Below are 24,621 nucleotides of genomic sequence, written 5' to 3' on the forward strand. Positions count from 1 at the left end.
ATTCCCTCAGTGGCTTTCCGGATATCTTCCAGAGTCCATGGACTATACACTAAGATAGTTGGGTCCTGATTGTCTTGACCTGCCTGAGGATTGGGTACTTCTATAAGCGAGCATATTTCTTCTTCTTCACATATAGATTGTGAATTCTTAACTATTTACCATAACTTGACACCTTCTTCTGAATTACCTGCCTTTGTTCGGGACCTGGTCCCGATGGGATCTCTAATTATAGTCAGTTTTAATTTCACAATATCTCTATCTTCAGTGACCACAGGATATAGTGGGGGTGGACTAATCTGTTCACTTGCTTCATATTGTGGTAAGGGAGGCAGAGGTGCTGATGCTATTACTAAGTTATTATCCTCCTTATCTAAAAACATTGCTTTTGAATCTTTGTTTTTTTGTTCCCTACGGTTTACTTCCTCCAGCCACCTATGTGCCTGTGGAATTCCTAATCGGTGTTGCTTTTTTACCCAACCCTTGGAATCATTTTTGAGCTGTTTGATAAGTTTGATAAGTGGGGATTTTTCTAGTTTTCCGTCGAATTCGTATTTATTAACCTATTGTGAATAATATCTAATATTGTCGGCGCGCTGCGACTGCATATATTTTGCGTCTTCTGTTAATGGCAGGTTTGGTGGTCTTTTTGTGCAGTTATTACTGATTTTGTTTTACCCTTTGATCATTATGTAACTTCTCTTAATTTTTAACATGGTACCACGGATTTTGTTATAGTCTCTTCAGAATGACTGCCTACTTATTCTGTTTCTCCTGATCTATGACAAGACAGTAATCTTTTTTGTCCCTGACTTGCAAAAATACAATCTGACAAAAACAATACACATCTAGTCCCTGATCTAAAACAGAAAACAGAAAAAAGTAGATTCACCTTACCTGAGCCTATGTGATTGATCACCGATTCATGGAGACCCATCCTTCAGTCACAGATCAGAAAGTGGCTGGCCTCTTTTGAATGACAATTCAGTCGGAGGACTTTCCATATAAGAAGAACCTATTTGGTTTCTTCCCTGTACGTTTTCAACCACCTGGCCATCTGATCCGAGGTGAAGAGAGGGCTCTTGCTTGAAGGACCAATCTGTAAAAGGAAAATACTTCAAAGACCAATGCACGTTAGGTTCAAGCAAGGCACCCTTTATTACTTGCAGCAAGGAGACAAAGCATGTAGGTACAGGATTTGTCTGGCTCTTTGGTGATGAGTATGTTATTCTTATACAGTTCTCTTCATATCACACAGAAAATGTTACTATTCGATTGCTGATGTACTTGGACACAGCTTTCTGTATGTTTCACAGAAAATGTTACCAAACATTGCTGACACGGTCAGATTATTTGCTGTCTTGCAAAAACATTTTGAGAAAAACAACCTGGCCCTGGGCTTATTTTAGCCCACCTTAACTTTTCAATTCTTCAATTGTACAGTTCTAATACATGTGTTACATTTTGTCTAGATTCAAGGTACATTTCTAGCTTTGGTACAAGTAATGCTGACTATGGTTTATACTTTCAAGCATTTATTGTTTTCTTTATCAAAGCTTCTAGCAGCTGCATATTTTCTCATGGCATAAGCAGAAATGAAATGTCTTTTTGTTAAGTTTCATGACATTAGCAGAAATGAAATGTCTCTTGTTATTTTCATGACATTAGCAGAAATTAAATGTCTCTTGTTAAGTTTCTAATAGCTGTGCAGATTCATGCAGTGTGAACAGAATAAATGTATTAACCCTTTTAAACCTCGAATGCACTAAGCATGCATATTACTATTATATATTTTTCTAACAGACACAAAGCACTGGTTGGACAGAGAGGGTGCTGGAGGTCTTGGCTTGAGTCCTCATCTGAGATCTTAACCCTATGGCTGTGCCAGTGGGGAGTCATATTGGGGATCTGGAGAAAGAGGGAGAAACCAGCCTCCAGACTGACTGTGATCTCTGTGTGCTCTAAAGGGAAATTGCACATTACTGTGTGTGTACTTGTCATCTTCCCATTGTGTAATTTCCGCACTGTTGCCAGTGGTGAGGATTGGGGCTCCATGATTACTGGGCCAGTGCAGGGGCATCACATATTAACTGCTTGGCAGTGGTGGGATATGCACATCGCATATTAATTGGTTGATAGTGGTGAGTTAGCCACATCACATATTAATTGGCTTGTAGTGGTGTGGATATTGAATTCCTATAGCCTGTGTACAGTGGTCACTGAAGGTGTTTATACTCTCAATCAGCCATGCAGTGAACATTCAGAGTTCATATCACAATTGTTTTATTTTTTTTGTTAGCTTAGTTAGTCAGGGAGAGCAGGAAAGCATCTCAGCAGAGGAGTATGGCAAGCTGACAAGGAGCCAGTTGGCTGAGATGTGTCAGGCTAAAGGACTGGTGCATGCCAACCTGACTAAAGTAGACATGACTGCAACTTTAGTTACAGCTGCATCACAGAATAGCAACCAGGAGGACAATCAGACTGGCCTTGGAGATATAGAACTCTCAGAAAATGGACAGCTCAACCTTTCCACAGAGGACTTAAAAAATCCACCTGGAGTTAAAGAGATTTGAATTAGTATGCAAGAGTTTTGAAATAGAGGCAGCAGAGGAATTGAGATGTCTAGAGACTGAGAAAAATGAGAAACTGCAATGTCTGAAGGCTGAGGAAAATGAGAAACTGTGATGCCTGGAAGCCGAGGAGAAGGAGAGGCAGAGGCAACATGAAAAGGAGATGCTGAGTCTCTGCCAGAGTCATGGAGGTAATGGGGAAGGGAGTAACCAAACCCCAGAAGTAGCAAAGGTCAGTAAATCTCTTCCACAATTTACAGAGGGTGATAATTTTGATAGTTTCATTCATAAGTTTGAGAGGGTATGTAAACAGTATAATGTTGACCAAGGGCTCTGGTTCAGTTCCTGACCCCCTTACTCCATGGTAAAGCTGTAACTGCTGCTTCTAAATTCTCTGACTCTGATTGCTTAAATTATAATACTGTTAAAAATTGTTTATTAGAGTGTTTATAGTTAACAGCTGAAGCTTGCAGGAAAAAGTTTTGTGTGTGAGTATAGATGGAAGGCAGATGAAAGTCTGTTAATATAATGCTGAGTTAAGCACTTATTTACTGAGATGGGTGCATGGGTGTCAGATCACCACTTTTGAAGGGCTGTCCGACCTTTTGCTAAGGGAACAAGCCCTTAGCACTTTACTTGAGGGCATGAGGATCTGGTTGGTAGTTAGGGAATGCAATACTGGAGATGCAAGTAGGGCATCACTGCACATGAAATGGATACCCAGTGCTGCACATGGGTCTAAGGGAACCCACAGTGGGCAGCCTAAACTGCCCCAACAGAGTCCGCCAGTAGCAAGTGAAGCCACTAGTTCAGGTAGATGGCCAAAATCAAGGGTTAAATGTTTTAAATGTAACCAGTGGAGCCATGCAGCATATAGATGCTCACAGAGGCAAGGTGAGGGACAAAAGGTAGAGGAGCCAGCAAGTGGGAATGACAGAATGCCAGCAGTAAGAGTTCTGGAGAAAACCAAGGTACCAAACTACCACAAGAGGTTATATCATACCTTAGTAGATGGGAAACAGGCCACTGCGATGAGAGACACAGCCTCTGACCTAACCATTGTGAAGCCTGCAATGGTTAAAGAGGAGCACTAATTCATTGAGCAGTCTACTCCAGTCAGAGCTTTAGGAGGAAACCTATTTCAAATACCTTTGGCTAGGGTTCACCTTAACTGCAAGAGTGGAAATGGAAGCAAGCAAGTAGGTGTGTTTGAGGATATCCCTGCAGATGTCCTGATAGGGAATTATTTTGATCATGCAGTACCTTGTGTGCATGCAGTTACATGCAGTGAGGCTTGGAGACAAGCATGTGGGTCTGGTAACCTGGGGGGACCCAGACAGATTGCATACTTGAAGCTAGGACTGGTAAAGTGGTTTCTTCAGAGAGCTACCCTGTAGCAGTGAGACTGAAGGTGAGACAAGCTGCTGGTGGAGACTGATGTCCCCTTGGACAGAGTGACTGCAGGGTCAGAGGTAAGTAGTAGTACCCAGGCTAACAGTGAGGCACCAATGTTGGATGATACCAGACTTTCTCCAGAAGGGGAGCTAGGAAAGGTTGCAAAGAGAGAGTTGAGACAGGCTCAGCTCTCAGACCCTACATAATAAGGTATGAGGGAGGTAGCCCAGGAGGCCCCTTATTCTCAGGAAAAGGGAAAATCTGTATACTGGGACAAATGATTACTGTGTAGAGATTGGATCCCAATAGAAGGCTAGAGGGTGAGGTAATACAGCAGTCGGTAATGCCCAGAGCCTACCATATGGCATGTCTAGCCATAGCCCATGATCTTTACTTTCCAGGTCATATGGGCATAATGCGTACCAAGAGATGTATTATGTAGAACTTTTATTGGCCTGGGATTTCCAGGGATGTAACAGGGTACTGCAGAACCAGTGAGCAGTGCCAAAAGGTAGGCAAGGCAGGAGACAAGATGAAAGCTCTTTTGATGCCTTTGCCTGTGATTGAGGATACATTTTAGAGGGTAGCTATGGATATTGTGGGGCCTCTTGAGTACCCCAACTTTCATAGGGAAGAAGTTTATCCTAGTGGTACTAGATTATGCTACCAAATACCCTGAGGCAGAGGGTCTTTTCTCCATTGAAGCAGGAAAGGTGGCAAATGGTTTGTTAGAGATTTTCAGCAGGGAAGGTTTCCCAAAAGAAATACTGGCAGACAGAGATGCAAAGTTCATGTCAGACCTGCTGACTTGTCTGTGGATACACTGTGGGATGAAGCACCTAAAGACCTCCCCTACCATCCCCAGACTAATGGTTTGCTGGAGAAGTTAAACTCTACACTAAAGACCATGGTATGGGAATTTGCAGACCAGTTTAAGAGGGAGTGGGACAAATATCTACCCCATCTGTTATTTTCTTACAGACAGGTGCCCCAGGAATCCATAGGTTTTCCACTGTTTGAGTTGCTGTATGGGCATAGGGTGAGGGGACCTCTAGATTTGATTCACGATGACTGAGATGGTGAGTGTGCATCTCACAAGGAGTCTGTTGTGGCATATATTCTAAACCTCAGGACAAGGCTGAGGAAACTCATGAGCTTGGCCCAGGAGAACCTGGTTTAACGCCAACAGCAGAAAAAGGACTGGTATGACAGAAATACTCAAGTTACAGAGTATAGTGTGGGCAGCAGGTTATGGTTCTCATTGATGTCAGACACAGCAAGCTGCAGGCAGCTTGGGAGGGACCATTCAAAGTAGTAAGGAAGGTCAGTGATGTTAACTGCATGGTAGAATTGCTAGGCAGGAGGCAGGGCACAAACTATACCATGTTAACATGATGAACTCATACCATAATAGGGAGGCCCTTGTGATAACTATTTGCAGTAGAAGGCATGAGGAGTGAGAGGGGGATCTTTGGCTGTAGGGAGTCAGCCAGCAAACCCCAAGTTACTATGCTGGAGCCTAGGTTTGCAGGCATATGATATGACAATGCAACACTGTAATGGGGTCAGAAATGCAAAGGCAGCTGAGGTCGCAAGACTGAGTACTGGGTAAGGTATTCCCAGATAGGCTTATCCCTCTCAAGCAACATTTCTCAAGGGTCACTTGAAAAATTAGCTTGAGTTTTCGAAGGGGGAGGGGGGAGAAGTGTGACAAAAGAGGATACTGCCAGCCGAGCTAGCTGGAATTTTGTAAATAATTATATGTCATTGTTGAATATCAAAATGATTTATATAAGATGCTTGTGTTACAAATGTATTAGAACCGTATGTCATGTGTATATCAAATTGCTTGTACAGACGTGTGTGTTGAAAAGGTACTTGCAAAGTACTGTTTGAAAAGTAACCATAATGGACCATACTGGAAGAGAACAGAAATGTACATGCACTGTTGTAACTGTTTAAATGTATATATTTTAACAGTGGAAACCTGAATACAGGGAATTAATTTCAGAAAAATAACTGAAGTTAAATTATTTTATTGCTAGACCATAAAAGATGGCATCTTTCAGTTTTCAATGCAGCAAAAGACACAATGCATGTACTAGAAAACTTTCTGTACACAATGTATGTACTAGGAAACTTTCTGTATTGTCTTTATGGTGAATTAATTAGCAGTCTTGAAAGTATGAAGGAATGCAATTGTTTTATGTCTTCCAGCATCTGCCAGAGATCTGAGGAGAAGCCCTTGTCTTTATATTTTTGCAGGTAGATGCTAAACACTGCCAGCTTCAATGGTTATTTTGGCCTGGGGACTAGAAGTCAGATGACAAGAAGTGATGTAATTCTGTATGCTATCCCAGCAGTAATATTTTAGATATTACTTTGAGAAGTCTCTTAGTGAGACAGAGCATTCTGTATTCTCTCTTGGTCCTGACAACAACTAGAAGATGCATTCACCCCATCTGCCTTGTTCTATTTGTAAGTTCTTAGGTTATACTAACTCTCTTAGATTTAGTCAGAAATATAGTAAAGTTTAGTTTAGATATTTTTTTATTTATTTGAGACTGTCCTGTAATCTTCTTTTAAATATGTCCTGTGGTTTCGAACTGTGATGTCACTGTGGATATATATTTACTATTGTGTTGTTCTTTTATTATTTATTATTAAATATATTTAAACCTTTCAATGTGGCTGATCTTCGTAGAGATATTTAAGTTTTGAGAGTACTTGCATATTTATTTGGTGACACTGTGTGGGCCACTCCTAATAGCCTTGCTCTTGGTCAAACTATCATTTGTGTTAATATTAATATTACACAGAAAGATTGGACACTCTTTGTTAAGGTCCTTAAAGTAGCTGATATGGAGTGACTGGTGGCAGTAATAACTACCTTATAGTCTGGGCAGAAGGGGGCATAGCTAGTAAACTTGTGCCAGCCTTTCCCAGGTGTGTGTGTGTGTGTGTGTGTGTGTGTGTGTGTGTGTGTGTGTGTGTGTACATGAGCTTGTGTAAATCAAACCTCAAAAAGTGTGTGTGTGTCAGTTAGTTGGGCAGGGACACAGAGCACTAGTTGGACAGAAAGGGTGCTGGAGGTCAGCTTCACTCGGCTGAGATCTCGACTCTATAGCTGTGCTAGTGGGGAGTATTACCAGGGATCTGGAGAAAGAGTGAAAAACCAGCCTTGGACCGACTGTCGTCTTTGTGTGCTCTTAAGGGAACTTGCACTTCATGAAGATAACTGCATCTTGAAATACTGTGTGTACTTGTCATCCTCCCAGTGAACATCCCCCACTGGTGCTATTGGTGAGTATTGAGACTCCTTAATCACAGATCCAGCGGTGGATCGTCGCAGCCTTATCTAACACCTACCCTGGCTTTAAGCCACAAGCACTCAAAGACGCTCCCAACCAATTACCACTTACTTCCCAATTAACATTTGAAATCCCTTCATTTGAAGAAAACAAAATTTGAACTTCTCATGATTTGAAAAACTTGCCCAGCCAAAAAATTGCCAAACAAATTGCGGTCAAAAACCCATGAATATATATATTTATATATATATATATATATATATATATATATATATATATATATATATATATATATATATATATATATATATATATATATATATATATATATATATATATATATATATATATATATATATATATATATATATATATACATACATATGTGTGTGTGTGTGTGTGTGAGAGAGAGAGACACCTTACCGCTCGCAACAGTAATCAAGGAGCCTTAATCCTCACCCTCACCACTGGCACCAGTGGGGGACATACATTGGGAGGATGCCAAGTATGCACACAGTATTTCGAGATGCAGCTCTCTGCATCAGGTTCTATTTCCCTTAAAAGCACACAGAGATCACAGTCAGTCTGGGGCTGGTTTCTTCCTCTCTCTCCAGATCCCCAGTAAGACTCCCCACTGGCACAGCTATAGAGTTGAGATCTCAGCTTAGTGGCCAAGCCAAGACATCCAGCACCTTCTCTGTCCAACCAGTGCTTCATGTCCCTGACACACACACACACACACACACACACACACACACACACACACACACACACACACACACACACACACACACACACACACACACACACGCACACACACACACACACACACACTGACGTTTGATTTATACACATACACACACACACCTGGGAAGGCTGGCATAGGTTTGCTAGCTATGTCCCCATTTGCCCAGACTATAGGGTAGTTATCACTGCCACCAGCCAACTCCTTATCAGCTACTTTAAGGCCCTTAACAAAGGTCGTCCAATCTTACTGTGCAATGTTACTATTAATACAAATGGTAGTTTGACCAAGAGCAAGGCTATTAGGCGTGGCCTACACAGTGTCACCAAATTAATATGCAAGTACTCTTAGAACTTAAAAAGCAATAGACATATCAGCCACAATAAAAGGTTTAAATATATTTAATAATAAATAATAAAAAAAAGAAAATACTCAGTACATAATTACAGTGACATCAGAGTTCAGAACTACAGGAAATATTTAAACAACATTGCAGGACAGTCTCAAATAAATAAAGAAAACATCTAAACTATGTTTCACTATATTCATGACTATTCCCTAGAAGCTTACTTGAGCAAGGCAGATGTGTGGTGAATGGATCTTGATGTTGTCAGGTCCAAGACAGAATGCAGAATACTGTCTCTCTGTCAGAGACCACTCAAATTAATATCTCAAATATTACTGCTGGGATAGCTTGCAGAATAATATAATATCTTGTCATCTGACTATCCCAGGTGAAAACCCCAACTGCTGGAATTAGGTAGTATTTAGTATCTACCTGTGAAAATACATACACAAGGGCTTTTCCTCAGATCTAAGATAAATCCTGGAAGTTATAAAACAATAAAATATTACCAAGACAATACGGAAAGCTCCCTAGTTTTAGACATTGTGTGTGTTGCTACACTGAAACTGAAAGATAAAATCTTTTTTATGGCCTGACCATAAAGTAATTTAATTTCAACTACTTTTGTGAAGTTAAACTCCTGTATACCAGTTTCCATTGTTAAAATATATCTATTTAAATGATTACAATAGTGAACATTTCTGTTCTCTTCCAGCAGGGCACACTGCAGATACATTTTTATGCTCAGTACTTTACAAAATATCTCTTCAACACACATGTTTTAATACATTTGTAACACAAGCATATGAATCATGTTGATATTCACAAAGGACATATCATTACTTACAAAATTCCAACAAGCTGGGCAGACAGCATCTCCTTTCATGACATCCCCCCCCCAAAGACTTAAGCTACTTTTTCAAGATATCATTGAGAAATGTTGCTTGAGAGGGATGAGCCTATCTGGGGATACATTACTCCCTTCCTATTCTTGGGATCTCAGCTGCCTTTGCATTGCTGACCCTAGTACAGTGCTGTACTGTCATAGTATATGCCTGCAACCCTAGGCTCCACCATAGTAATTTGGGATTTTGCTGGCTGGCTCCCTGTAGCCATGAATCCCCCTGAGACTCCACCTGCATCATCCTGCAAATAATTATCACCAGGGTCTCCTTATCATGGTAAGGTTGCATCATGTTAACATGGTACAGTTTGTGCCCTTGCCTCTTGCCTAGCAGTTCCACCATGTAGTTATCATCACTGACCTTCCTTACCACCATGTAGGGTCCCTCCCAAGCTGCCTGCAGCTTGTTGCATCTGACAGGAATGAGAACCATAACCTGCTGCCCTATAGTATACTCTCTAGCTTAAGCATTCCTGTCATACTAGACCTTTTTCTGCTGTTGGGCTTCTGCCAGGTTTTCCTGGGTCATGCCCATGTGAACCCTGAGCCTTGTCCTGAGGTTTTGGACATATGCCACAAAAATCTCCTTGTGGGATTCACACTCACCCTCCCACTCATCACAAATCAAATCTATCTAAAGGTCCACTTACCCTATGCCCATACAGGAACTCAAAGGGTGAGTAACCTGTGGATTCCTGGGGCACATCTCTGTAAGCAAACAGCAGATGGGGCAAATATTTGTCCCATTCTCTCTTAAACTGGTCTGCAAATGCCCGTAGCATGGTCCTCAGTGTTAAGTTTAAGCTCTCCACCAGACCATTAGTCTGGGGTTGGTGGTGGGGCTTTAGGTGCTTCACCCCAAAGCACTCCCACAGACAAGCCAGCAGGTCTAACATGAAATTAACATCTCTGTCAGCCAGTATTTCTTTTGGGAAACCTACCCTGCTAAAAGTTTTGAACAAAGCATTTGCCACCTTTTCTGCTTCAATGGAGGACTGAGACACTGCCTCAGGGCATCTGGTAGCATAATCTACTACCACTAGGATATACTTATTTCCTGTAGAACTAGGGGTACTCCAAGGCCCCACAGCATCCATAGCTACCTTCTGAAACAGATCCTCAGTTACAGGCATAGGCACCAAAGTAACTTTGACCTTGTCTCCTGCCTTGCCTACATTTTGGCACTGCTCACAGGTCCTGCAGTGCCCTGTTATATCTGTGGAAATCCCAGGCCAATAAAAGTTCTGCAGAATGTGTCTCTTCATATGCTTTAGGCCCATATGACCTGCAAAGATAATATTATAGGCTATGGCTAGAAGTGCTAGATGGTAGGCTCTGGCAACTACTAACTGCTATATTACCTCACCCTCTAGCCTTCCCTCAGGGGTACACTCTGTATACAGTAACCCTTTGTCCCAGTATACAAATTTCACCTTTCCTTGAGAACCTGGCACCTCTCTGGCTACCTCTCTCAATCCTTGTAATGTAGGGCCTGAGAGCTGATCTGGTCTCAGCTCTCTCTTTGCAACCCTTCCCAGCTCCCCTTCCACAGGAAGTTTGGTATCCTCTGACAGGAGTGCCTCCCTGTCAGACTGAGTACTATTACTCATCTCTGCTCTTGCAGTCACTCTGTCCAAGGGAATATTAGTACCCACCAGCAGCTGTGGCTCACCTTCAGTCTCACTGCTACAGGGTAACTCCCTCCCTAATGTAGCCACCTCACAAGACCTGGCTTCAAATGTGTGGTCTGTCTGGGCACCCCCCCCCCAGGCTACCAGACTCACATGCTTGTCTTCAAGCCTGACTATGTGTAACTGCATGCACACAAGGTACTGTATTATCAAAAATCATTCCCTATCACTACATCTGCAGGGATATCCTAAAACACACCTACTTGCTTGCTTCCATTTCCACCCTCCCAGTCAAGGTGAGCCCTAGCCAAAGGTATTTCAAATAGGGTATTTCCTAAAGCTCTGACTGGAGTAGACTGCTCAAGCAAGTGTTGTTCATCTTTAACCATTGCAAGCTTCACAATGGTTAGGTCAGAGGCTGTGATCTTTTAGCAGTGGCCTGTTTCCCAGTTACTAAGATAGGATATAACTTCTTGTGATAGTTTGTTACCCTTATTGTATCCAGAAAGCATACTGCTGGCATTCTGCCATTCCCACTTACTGGCTTCACAACTTTTGTTCCCCACCTTGCCACAGTGGATATCTATATGGTACATGGCCCCACTGATTTCATTTAAAACATTTAACCCTTGGTCCTGGCCATGTACCTGAAATAGTGGCTTCCCTTGCTATTGTGGGTTCCCTTAGACCTATGAGCAGCACTGGGTATCCCTTTCCTATGCAGTGATGCCCTGCTTGCTATGTATAGGTCTCCCATTCTCCCCAACACATCTGTGGAATTACATTTCCTATCTGCTAACCAGATTCTCATGTCTTCAGGCAAAGTGCTAAGGGCTTGTTGCCTCCCCAAAAGGTCTGCCAGCCCTCCAAAGTGGTGACCTGACACCCCCTCTCCCATCTATGAAAATAAGTGCTTAACTCACAATATATTCGCACACACTTTCATATGCCTTGCTTCTATGCTCACAAAACGTTTTTCTATAAGCTTCAGGTGTTAACTGAAAACACTCTAATAAAGAATTTTAAAAGTATTATAATTTAAACAATCAGTATCAGACAATTTAGAAATAGCAGTTATAATTTTATCATGGAGTAAGAGGGTCAGGAACCATACCCAGAGCCCTTGGTAAACATTATACTGTTTACATACCCATTCAAACATATGAATAAAACTATCAAATTATTACCCTCTGTAAATTGAGGAAAACATTTACTGACCTTTGTTGCTTCTGGGGTTTGATTATTCCCTTCCCCATTACCTCCATGATCCTGGTGAAGAGTCAGCATCTCCTTTTCATGTTGATTCTGCCTCTCATTTTCTTCAGCTTTCAGATGTCTCACTCACTCTGCTGCTTCTAATTCTATTTGTTTCTCCTGCCACAGTCTCTCCTTTTCTTCAGGCTCCAAATGCCACATTGTCTCTGCTGATTCTATTTCTAAATGTTTGGCCCCCAGTTCAAGTCTCTTTAACTCCAGAAGGATTTTAAATTCTTCTGGGGAAAGGTTGAACTGTCCATTTTCTGAAAAGTGTACATCTCCATGGCCAGTCTGGCTGTCTTCCTGTTTGCTGCTCTCTGATGCAGCTGTAGCTGAGCCTGCAATAATTTCTGCTTTAGTCAGGTTGGCATGCCCTATTCCTTTGGCTTGGTATATCTCAGCCAACTGGCTCCTTGTCACCTTGCTTTACTCCTCTGCTGACATCCTTGCCTGCTCTCCCTGATTAACTAAGCTAACAAAAAATAAAACTATTGTGATATGAACCTCTGAATGCTCACTGTGTGGCTGATTGAGAGTACAAACACTTTCTTTAGTGATCACTGCTTACAAGCTACAGGAATTAAATATCCACACCACTGAATCCCAATATGTGGATATCCCACCACTGCCACCAATGAATGCGACACCCCATGACTGGCAACAGTAATCAAGGACCCTTAATTATCACCACTGGCACCAGTGGGGGATGTACATTGGAAAGATGACAAGGTACACACATGGTATTTCCAGATGCACCTCTCTGCATCAAGTGCAATTTCCCTTAAGAGCACACACAGACCACAGTCAGTCTGGGGCTTTCTTCCTTTTTCTAGATCCCCAATAACAGTCCCCATTGGCACAGCTATAGAGTTGAGATCTCAGTTGAGTGGCAAAGCCAAGATCTCCAGCACCTTCTCTGTCCAGTCAAACAAAAACAAAACAACCACCAAAGCTGAGACTTCCAGCTTTTAATCAATCAAGAAACAGCAGTGAGAACATAAAAATGGATGAGCGCTTTCACGTTGTTGACTACTCTTCATCAGATCCCAAATAACACAACTCTAAAATAGCATTTTATACCATCTCAATAACAAGGCGATGAAACATTCACAACTCATTAAACAATTAAGTAATATAATCATTAACAAAATTAAAAATAGAGGCAGACTAAAAACAGTTAAAACAATCAGGGCTATTTAACTTTTCTACTCCCCCTAGCTGCCAATTCAGGTTATATACAGACAGCAGTATTAAGTCCTGGCTGTAAATGTGCTTGCAGTTTCAAAATCCATCTGCGTTTAACCCTTTTCAAAAATTGTTCTTATTGCCCCTTCTAATGTTCTTACGCAATGGTTGCAACACCCTAAAACTAAAAGTATGTGTTCTATGCTCAATAACATGTTTCGCTAATGCATTCTGTACGTTGCTATTCTTGATGTCATACAGGTGACCATATATCCTATCCCTCAAATGTTTCACTGTCTTACCTACATAGAAACAATTGCATTCATTGCAATTAGCTAAATATACTAAATTCTGAGTTGCACAAGCGGCATTAAATCTAGGCATAAACTCAAAGTCCAAATGGGGATATTTAAACCCCTGAGACTCACTGATAGTGTGGCACATCCTGCAGCTCATACAAGGAAATGTGCCAAATGGCAACCTTCCCACAGTTTTTACACACCCATCCCTGCACAACAATTGTTTCAAATTCTTACTGTTTCTGTACCTATAACTTGGTGTCTCACCTATGATATCAACAGTAGCCCTATCAACTATTAGCAGATGCCAATTGTGTTCAAGTACATCACGCATAAGCGAGTTATCATTAGCATACTTTGTGGTAAAACGAACCTTGCTGTATCTTTTGCTCTTATTATTAATGACAGCTTTTAGATTCCCAGCATGATCAGGGATACCAGTTGCAAGCACATCACCTCTAATAACTTTTGTCATTGTCCCATCATAGCCCCTATCAATAAATAAGGACTCTAATACATCAGCCTCAGAGTTCAAGTCCCTCTCACTTCTGCAAATCCTCTTAATTCTATTAAATTGTCCCTTAACAATGGTAGAGAAAACATGCCGTGGATGCATGCTGCTAAAATCAAGCAGACTGTTTTTCTAACAAGATTTTCAAAAAACTACATGTGTTATCTTTCTATATAGTGACATCTAGAAAATCTATCCTGTCAAAAGAAGCTGCCATTGTAAACCTTATAAAATCAGTCATAGAATCTAGGTAGGTAACGAATTCTGAGAGAAGGTGTGTCCCCATCCCACAGCAAGAAAATGTCATCCAGAAAGCATCTATATAATTGAATATGTGGACTATAAACATTATTGAACATATGTTGTATCTCCCAGTAGTGAACAACTAATTTGGCGTAAGAGTTTGCACATGGGCTGCCCATAGCGACACCCCATTGCTGTAAAAACAGATCATGAGCATACAGAAACACATTGTTGGTTAATACCAAGTCCGATAGTATACATATCGACACTACCTGATCATTCTCCATATGGCATATATTATTCAAAACATATCTAACTGCTTCAATGCCACAGTCATTCGGGACAGATGTGAACAGTCTTTGTACATCTAACGTTACAAGTAAATATTCACTTACTTCAACGCTGTCCCTAAATGTATCTAAGTCATTTAGGAATTGCATAGTATCCCTTAGAATAGTTGGAATGCCCCGTACCAAAGGTCCCAATATACTCTTTATATAAATGGACAGATTCTCGGTAGTTCATCCACCACCAGAGACAATAGGTCTCATGGGGGGATGTTGCAAAGACTTTCGGAAGACCCTTGATATAGGGGCTAACTGGATGATCAACACTCAAATAATGATATAAAGATTCATCTATCTGCTTACACATAAGTAGATCATACAAAGTGCCCCTGATGTTCAAAGTTATGGCTTCATACTGTAAATCATCAGTTTGCTTATAGGTAGCACTATCAGTCAGCATGTCACGCATGGCTGCATCATAATCACAACTATTCATCAAGACAACGGCACCACCCTTGTAAGCTGGTCTAATAGTAAGGTGTGCAATGTCTTGTAACGATAGTAAAGCACATCTCTCATTAGAATTTATATTAAAGAAACCATGCCTATGTTCCTTACTAAAAATGTTATAAAAATCCCTCTCACATACTTTCACAAATATATCAACATGTGATGGCAATACAGGAGTAAATAAACTGTTTCTTCTAAAATTATTAACATTGGACAAACTGTCTTTAAACATAAGTCTCAGGGAAACATTATGTGTAAACAACCTCAAATCAGTCAATAAATCACATATATTTGTCCCAACTGATGGAATAAAAGTCAAACCTTTGTATAACAGTGAGAGTTCAGCATCAGAAAGTACATAGTCTGATAAATTGATAACCAAATCCTTCTTGTTTATTTCCTCATTCTCCTGTTCGAATCGATTCTCTCTCCCGAATATTTCCTCTTCTGCCTCCCTCTGCTCGCAGAGTGAGACGGTGGCTGAACCCGTTGCTTCACAGGTAGCAGTAAAAAACATTCCATAGACTGAGGATCAAAACTCTTAGGATTCACCCCAGCTACAGAACCAAACTCAGCCAGTTGATTAGGAGGTGGAGTAGAGTCCGTGGCCATCATCTGCTGTCCACCAATCGCTTGTGAAGAAACACTAGTAGAGTGAAAGTTCAAATTATCATCTGCAGTATTCACATGTGTAGTACCATCAGAGGAGGAGAGAGACAACGAGGAATCCAAACAATGGAGGGGTACAGGTACCAATGATGTTACTGCACCATGACCCTCCATAGTTTCATTGGAAGCATTATTAGACCTGGGCCAAGTAAAGACATTACCAAGGCAAAGGTCAGTATGGTCTCTCTGTAGCTTACGTTGCTTCGTTTGCTGTAATCTTTTCTCATAAAGGGAAATATTCATATATACATTGTCCAACAAATCACTATGCTGTACACCAACCTGTTGTAATACCAATTGGGAATATTGAGCTTCAATCTCACTCTTCAGTTTCTCTTCCTCAGGCTTGAAGTAATCAATGATCAACCTCATATAATTAAAACTCAACTCAAGATTCAATTGTTGCCATTGTTTCAAAAGTTCAAGGTGAGAATCACCATAAGAGGGCATGCATAAAACTCGCATTCCTCTCGGGATGATGTGAAAATGCAAGCATGCCTCTAAATGTTGATGTTGCCAGTAGTTGCCACCTTCTATGTCCAACTAGTGCTTTGTGTCCCTGCCCAACTAGCTGACACACTGTTTGAGGTTTGATATATACACACACTCACACCTGGGAAAGTCTGGCACAGGTTTAATAGCTATTCCCCCTTTTGCACAGATAGTTATCACTGCTACCAGCCAACTCCTTATCAGCTACTTTAAGACCCTTAACAAAGGGTATCCATTCTTACTGTGTAATGTTACTATTAATACATGGTAGTTTGACCAAGAGCAAGGCTATTAAGAGTGGCCTACACAGTGTCACCAAATAAATATGCAAGTACTCTCAGAACTTAAATATATCTAGACAGACTATTCACAAAGAAAGGTTTAAATCTATTTAATAATAAACAATAAAAGAGCAAGAAAATATTCAGCACATAATTACAGTGACATCAGAGTTCAAAACCACAGGAAATATATAAAACAACATTGCAGGACAGTCTCAAATAAATAGAGAAATAATTTAAACTATGCTTCACTATATTCCTAACTATATCTAAGATACTTATAGTATTTCCTAGAAACTTACTTCAGAGCAAGGCAGATGTGTGATGACTGGATCTTGATGTTGTCAGGTCCAAGACAGAATACGGAATGCTGTCTCTGTCAGAGACCTCTCAAATTAATATCTCAAATATTAATGCTGGGATAGCTTGCAAAATTATATAATTTCTTTTCATCTGACTCTATCCCAGGTGAAATCCCCAACTTCTGGAATCTGGTAGTATTTAGCATCTACCTGTTTAAATACATACACAAGGGCTTTTCTTCAGATCTTAGGCAGATCCTGGAAGTCATAAAACAATAAACACTTCCAAGACAATACAGAAATCTACCTAGTTTTAGACATGGTGTCTGTTGCTGCATTGAAACTGAAAGATAACATATTTTTATAGCATGGCCATTAAGTAATTTAATTTAAGCTATTTTTTCTGAAGTTAACCTCCTGAATTCCAGTTTTCATTGTTAAAATATATACATTTAAACAGTTACAATAGTGTGTGTACATTTATGCTCTCTTCCAGCAGGGCACAATGTGGATATATCTTTAAGCTCAGTACTTTACAAAATATCTCTTCAGCACATGCCTGTTCAAACCACCTTATATGACATACAGTTCTAATATATTTGTAACACAAGCATATGAATCATGTTGATATTCACAAATGACATATAATTATTTACAAAATTCCAGATAGCTGGGCTGGCAGTATCTCCATTTACACACACACACACACACACACACACACACACACACACACACACACACACACACACACACACGCATATAAGTGTGCGCATGTATGCATGCATACATTTATATCTATGTAGCTATCTAAAGTAAAATCTGTAAAGTAAAATCTGTATACATCTGCATGTACTCATTTGTTCATTGTTATGGGAAGTGCTGACTGCAGGTACTGGCCACAGAAAAAAAATAAGTAGCTTCCTGTGTGTTTTTGTGTAAATAATAACACCAGTGGAGAGAAAAAAAAATCAATTGTGATTATACAATGCCTGCTGCAATTGTGGGGCTTAATGCAAGTGATGGGAGGTCATCAGGCAGTGTCAGTGGCCCAACAGGTAGAACACTTGGCCTTTGATCCTGGAAAATCAGAAGACAGTGATTTCTTTTTCATCTCAGTATTGACACTGCAAAGCAGTATAAGTGGGTTGATGCACTCCTGAGTCTGTCATCCTTTAGACAAGACATCTCCCTGAGTTAGTTATAGTTTTGGTGGATGTAAAAAGAACTCATGACACCTTTAAAAAAGTGGTAAGAGAAGTTCTCCAGTACCACAGCCAGACTTTACATATTCAGTATGAATACCACCTTGGGTCTCTACTGAAAAGGAAACCATTCTAGTGGGGCTGACCCATTCAAGAAAGCGTAAATTAATAAATGAAATAACATTGGCCAGCACTTGTATAAGCTGAGTCTAAACAATGGCTATATTTTTAACTCAAGTCAGAAGGCAATGGACTGGCTAATCATCAGTTTTTATTATGTAGCAGAATGGGAAGGGAATGGCGTGTTAATGAGTACCATGCCATCTCACTTACTGGCTCAGATCTGGGCTATTGTTTAATTAGGTTAAATTAAGTATTACATTTGTATATTAGTTGTACTAACTAAATATTTATTGCTAATCTTATCTGAGGATGCAGATACTTTAATTTAATAACTCTAGTTTTCATGATTATAAAATAAATAATATCGGAAAACTAAGCTAGTTTTTCATTGACACAGTGCTACCATTCTCGGGTTCTGATAATTCAGCACCCATAGCAAACAGGTTAATTAATTGTGTAAATGATTCCCCTTAATTATAGCGACACTATAGTGTTGGGAGCAGGGCACTGGCTTAAAAAGTAGCTATGCAAAAACTGCACAAGTGGAAAATAAGAGGCTGTGCTACAAAGGCGAAATTGTCTTTTCTTTTCTTTTGCATACCATAAACTCAGACTTTGATTACATTAAGTAAGGGGTACATGGATGGAAACCCAGTGGTGTGAAAAATTTGCCTTCAAAAACAGAACACCTGGAACAACTTTGTACATATACTGTTTTGCACTCTGTGCATTATAGGATTAGTATTTGGGCAGATGTCTTCAGCACTCTATCCCAAGAGTCCACTTTCTGTTATACAGTTAAGATATGGATCTTTGTTATACAAAAATTACACCGATTTCAAATCCAAACTGAAAACACATACCTGGTTTTCCCCTTGTTCCAGGCAGACCAGGTAAGCCATTAATTCCTTTGTCACCTGTGTTAAAAGAAAAGTAGAATGTTATGATAGCAATCTTCGAAAAACAGTCTTATAAAACCTAAGAGTCTATATTAGATCAGCGAATGCTTAAACAAGCGAATGCTGATTGATCGACCTTATTTAAGCAAATGTTCAAAATATCGAAGCAACAGAAACCCATATTTTTTCCTAGGGAAAGAATTTGGTTGTCCATTTCTGTTGCTTCGGTATTTTCAGTTCTGTGGTGGAAAGTTACCAGTCGGATTCAGGTAAGTGTGCGATTGTGTGGATGTGAATGTTAGGTTGGGTTAGATGAGTTAGGGTTAGCGCTCAGGTTAGGTATGTGTGCGATTGTGTGGACATGAGGGTTAGGGTGGGTTTAGGTGAGTTAGGGTTAGGGAGTGGGTGAGGTGAGTGTGCAATAGTGACGAACCTTAGGGTTAGGGTTTGGGTTAAGGTAAGTGGATAGTTAGTGGTGTGTGCATAGTTTAGTGTAGGGTTAGGTGTCAGATTTTAGGTGTATGTGTGTGTATTTCTGTTTGTTTGGTGTGCTTGTGTTGTGTATATGTGTTTTGGATCAGCGATTTTTTCCCCTAGGAAAAAAATCGCTGATCTGACAGTTCGAGATTGTAAGCTTATGCTTACATAAGGTCGATCAATCAGCGTTCGCTTTTTTAAGTGTTCGCTGATCTAATATAGACCCAAACCTAAGCATTCAGGTGTTGATGCATTTTATATAATTCATATCAGTCTTTATCTTAATGTTGTTTTCTTCTTCTATCAAATAACAGGTCATTCAGCATGATTTTCTTATTTTTCTCTGGAAATCATTTTGTTTAACTTGCTATTCAGTGAAGTGACATTCTGTGTTACTTTATATAGACTCTTTCAAGAAGTACCAGAATATGATTTTATCCCATGTGGCTTCTTGCTTCTGCTTTTGATCAAGAATTCAAGAAATCAAAAACAACCCCAAACAGATTTTGGGAAACACTGCCTCAATTTGACTAACGGTATGTAGGTAAACTGTATGAAGCTACATGAAATGGATGTTTATGTGCACATACAAAGCTCTGCATGATTATTGATATAATTTGCACTTAACTGACTAGAACTATGTATTTTTGTACTACATACTCTGTAATACAAAACATCTTCCCTCTATTTTTGTTGTGCAATAATAAATCTACAATTCTTGGTCCACATTAGATCTGAATAGGAAATCAGCTCATCCACATTATTAATATACAATTAACAGTTTTGCAAATTCAGTGGCTGTACTGACAAGAATCATCTTTCCATGCCTAATCAAACCTAGGTGTGTACTCTAAATGGTGGAAATTAATGCATATTAAAATTACCAGTAAGAAGAATACAACAGCTCTGCACTATTTATATGTTGCTGATGCCAGGGTATGAGCAAACAAGCATATCTATAAACAAACATGCTTACATGTATGAATACATACATATGCAGATATGTATCTATATGTGCGTGGAGGGGAGTGAGTGAATGTGTATGTGTGTGTAGGGCAGTGGGGTCTGTGTGTATGTCTGTAACTGAATATATAAGGTCAAAGTTATCTACCCATCTGTCTGTACAGTAATTTATCAATTACAGTGACATTACATTGATAACATGAATGTTGATTTTTGGTGAAGAAAATCATTCTTACCATTTTGCGTTTAAACACTTTATCATTTTGTTTCTTGGCTGAAGATTTTTGTAACACAAACTCTAACACTTACATTCTATAGAACCTTAGTCAGGGGTCTGTATTAGAACACCGAATGTTCAAAATTTCGAGTGTTCTAATATTGACCCATTTTCAGCGAAAGGTGAAAATATCGAAGAAACAGAAAACCAATTTTTTTCCTAGGAAGGGAATCCCGCCTGCTTCGGTATTTTCAGTGCTGTGGTGGAAAGTTATGGGTCGGGTTCAGGTAAGTATGCGATTGTGTGGACATAAGGGTTAGGGCAGGTTAGGTGAGTTAGGGTTAGGACACGGGTCAGGTAAGTGTGCGATTGTGTGGACGTGAGGGTTAGTGTGGGGTAGGTGAGTTAGGGTTAGGGCGCGGGTGAGGTGACTGTGCGATAGTGATGGACCTTAGGGTTAGGGTTTGGGTTAAGGTAAGTGGATAGTTAGTGGTGTATGTATAGTTTAGTGTAGGGTTAGGTGTAAGAGTTTAGGTGTATGTGTGTGGATTGCAGTTTGGTGTGCTTGTGTTGTGTGTATGTGTTTTGGAACAGTGCATTTTTTTTCCCTAGGAAAAAATTTGCTGTTCTGAATGTTCGATGTTTTAAATTTTCAGTTCATATGGTTTAATATTAGAACAATCGAAATTTTGAATGGTCGGTGTTCTAATATAGACCCAGTCAGGCCACTAGACAGTCTTACACAGACAGCATTGCTAAGAGATTTATTTGGTTTTTTTTTTTTAGTTGTTTCTTGCCTTCATGGGAAAGTATGGTTATTACAGACTATTGCCTTTTGTATAAAAATATTTTCATCAACACATTTCCAGAATTAATCATAAAATATTTTCAAAAGAAATAATTTCAAGAAACTATGCACAACTGTATTTGGAGAATGGAAGGAGGCTAATTCTACTGTTATAGTAACTGTTTAAGTGTTGCTATAGTAAATATTTTGTACAGCAAGACTATATTCAGACTTGCTGGCCAATGAAACAACTTATAATTTCTGAGCAGATTCCTAAACAGGATTTGTAGGTAGAAAGTTACTGGCATCCTATAAAGGCTAAATGCTTTAAAAATCGACCCATGTGTGGTAAAATGGATAGCAAACTTGCTGAAAAGACAGACCCCACACAGTGCAAGTTTCAGGTACCTCATCAGAAAGTATGAAAGCGACCAGTGGTGCCACTCAGGACTTTGTGTTGGGATCTCTAAGCAGAGAATCAAGACCTCTAGCTAACAATGTTTACAGATAACTGCACATTGGGTGTTGTTCTTAAATAACCCCTTGATATCCAAGCCATCCAGAAAGAACTCTCCCTTGTAAACTCTTGGTGGACTAAAAATGGGTTCAAAGTAAGTACTAAAACATTTAGTATCATCACCTTTGGTGGACAACTCCTCCTCTCATTATAGACAATACATCACTACAAAATGAAAATGTATCCAGGGACCTACAAATGTGGGTTGTTAGCTTGCTGCCTTTTGACCATCATGTAACAATTATTGTCAGGAAATCATATTATTTAGTGCAGTTATTTGTCAAAGCAATATCACCTGGTTCAAAATCACCCCCTTAAACTTAACATTAATCAAACCAATTATCAGCTACAATGCCCCCTTCATAATGCATCTCACTAAACACATCTAACAATTATAAAGACCCAAAGGTTTCTAACCAAAAACACAAGCCTAAAGTCCCTGAACTACCAAGAAAAACTGGAAACTCTATTAGTCAGTGTGTTATAGACTTTTTGGGGAAGATGCATGTCTCACTTAAGGTGCTATTAAAGACCTGATTATTCTGGACATCATGTCCTGCAAGTCCAATATATCCAACAATTCTAAAATGAAAGACCTGAATCTTCACCCAATAGATAAATAAAACACGAGGAAGGAACAGGTTTATAACCCAGCATCTTCTAAACCTCTGGAATTAACATCCCATGCATGCTAAGCAGTGCAACTCACTGTCATCCATTTAACATAAGCTAGATGAGTGGATGGGTAGCTACAAATTTACTCCAGGACTGATTGGTATGGCCCTCCTGAAAAAAGGAGGTGCATCATGAGTAAGGTACTGGCAATGCATAAATCGTCATAAGACTTTATGGCCTTGGAGTCTTTATTCATTCTATAAAATCTATGAGGAAAGTGCCTGATAATTTTTTCTGAACTCATGTGTTTTTCTGGCACAGCATCTAAACTGTGAAATTGTATCTACCAAACATAAAATAAATTATCATTTATTTAGTAATTTGGAAAAAAAACACTAGTTGCTGAATGGACTTGTTCAGGAATGCTGCTGAAACAATATTATGTATGAAGAAAGAATTAATTTATTAATGGATCACAGGATCATGGGATAATAGGATTTATAAGACAAACTGAGTCACAAGACCATTTCTGCATTGCCAAAACCCATTCTCATTCTATAGACCCTTCCCAAGAAGGGCAAAGCAGGTGCATCCCAAAGTAAACTTATGGGTACCCATTCAATCATGCAGGCTTAATTTGAAGGATGCTAGGGTTTCATTTTCTTTACAGAATGCTATCACAATGTGACATAGACATCATAAGGTATGCTTCAGAGCTGGAATAGGCATTGTTTATTTACACTTTATTTTATTTACACTTGACCAGGTTAGTTCTATTAGGACAAATGCCATCTTTTTCAGGAGAGACCTGAGGTGGTATTCATATTAAATAGGGGAAAGTTGGCTAGTACACTAGGGAACTTCCCCTACTTGCCATTGTTGTGAGTGGGAACCATTTTGGAAGGACACTTCCTGTATCCATTTCCTGGAAAAACAGGGAGGCAGATGGAGAGGGAATGAGATGATGGAGTGGTGAAAGAAATGGAGGAGAAAGTAAATATCAAGCCCAGAGAATGTGTACAGGATTCTGAGGAAATATTTCAAAGAAATCTGTTTGATGGAGATGAGTCAGCAAATGTTGGATGTGTAATTACAACCATAAATCCTAGAAGGTTGTGGGATGTTTTACTTAAAGAAATGGTGGTAGAAAGTTAGCCAGAAAATTAAGGAGATGTTTCCTTGGGGAACATTATGGAGAAAACACAAATAGGGATGCAGAGACAATCTAAAAGAATAATGGTGACATGGAAAAGAAAACATATACAGAGAAAATAAAAGAAGGCAAAAGTGGAGTAGCAGAAAAGAAGGCATAAGAAAACTGAAGTATGTGGTAAGGATTCAAAGTAAAGAAGACAAAGAAATGGACAGGTATGAAGTGTGAGATAATTTAATAGCTCCTTTGGGTGTAAGAATAAATAAGCTAAGAGCATTTATTCTTATTAACAGAGACACTTTGTGACATTATATTGGAGACTGTTTTTTCAATGTAAAATTTTGTTGGAGAATATGAAAAAAGAAAGACTGTAGCCCAGTGGAATCTTTATGAGATTAAAGCATTTAACAGGAAAACAAAACAGAAAATTCAAGTACAATTTCATACAGAGGTGGAAAGTGAGAGTTTGAAACAACATTTGAAAACTTTATGTAAAAAAGTATTGGACATTGCAAACGTTTGTGGCAAAAGGGGATTATGAACTGGTAGCTGGAATTGTAATGTTGTGTTAAAAACAGAAAGAAAATATACATATACCAAGCATGAAATGTAGAGGAGAATAGGGGGTATCATAAAATACTGGGGTCAAACCAAAACATGTTTTTTTTTCTTTGTGGAAAAGAAGAGTATTTGATAAGGAAATGTGACAAAAGAAAATATTATATTTGTGGTG

The 24,621-nt window shown here is 39.5% G+C and overlaps 1 protein-coding gene across 1 annotated transcript in view; it reads right to left on the reverse strand.

Moving 5' to 3' along the window:
- COLEC10 (collectin subfamily member 10) overlaps nt 1-24,621 on the reverse strand; it is a 696,880-nt gene that overhangs the window by 280,090 nt on the left and 392,169 nt on the right. The window contains exon 4 of the mRNA XM_044066926.1: nt 19,124-19,177. Within this exon, the coding sequence (XP_043922861.1) occupies nt 19,124-19,177 (54 nt within the window). The remainder of the gene's footprint in view (nt 1-19,123; nt 19,178-24,621) is intronic.

This window comes from Protopterus annectens, chromosome 3.part1, assembly GCF_019279795.1.
Source record: "Protopterus annectens isolate FY-2018-M chromosome 3.part1, PAN1.0, whole genome shotgun sequence".
In the NCBI taxonomy this organism is placed as follows: domain Eukaryota; kingdom Metazoa; phylum Chordata; order Ceratodontiformes; family Protopteridae; genus Protopterus; species Protopterus annectens.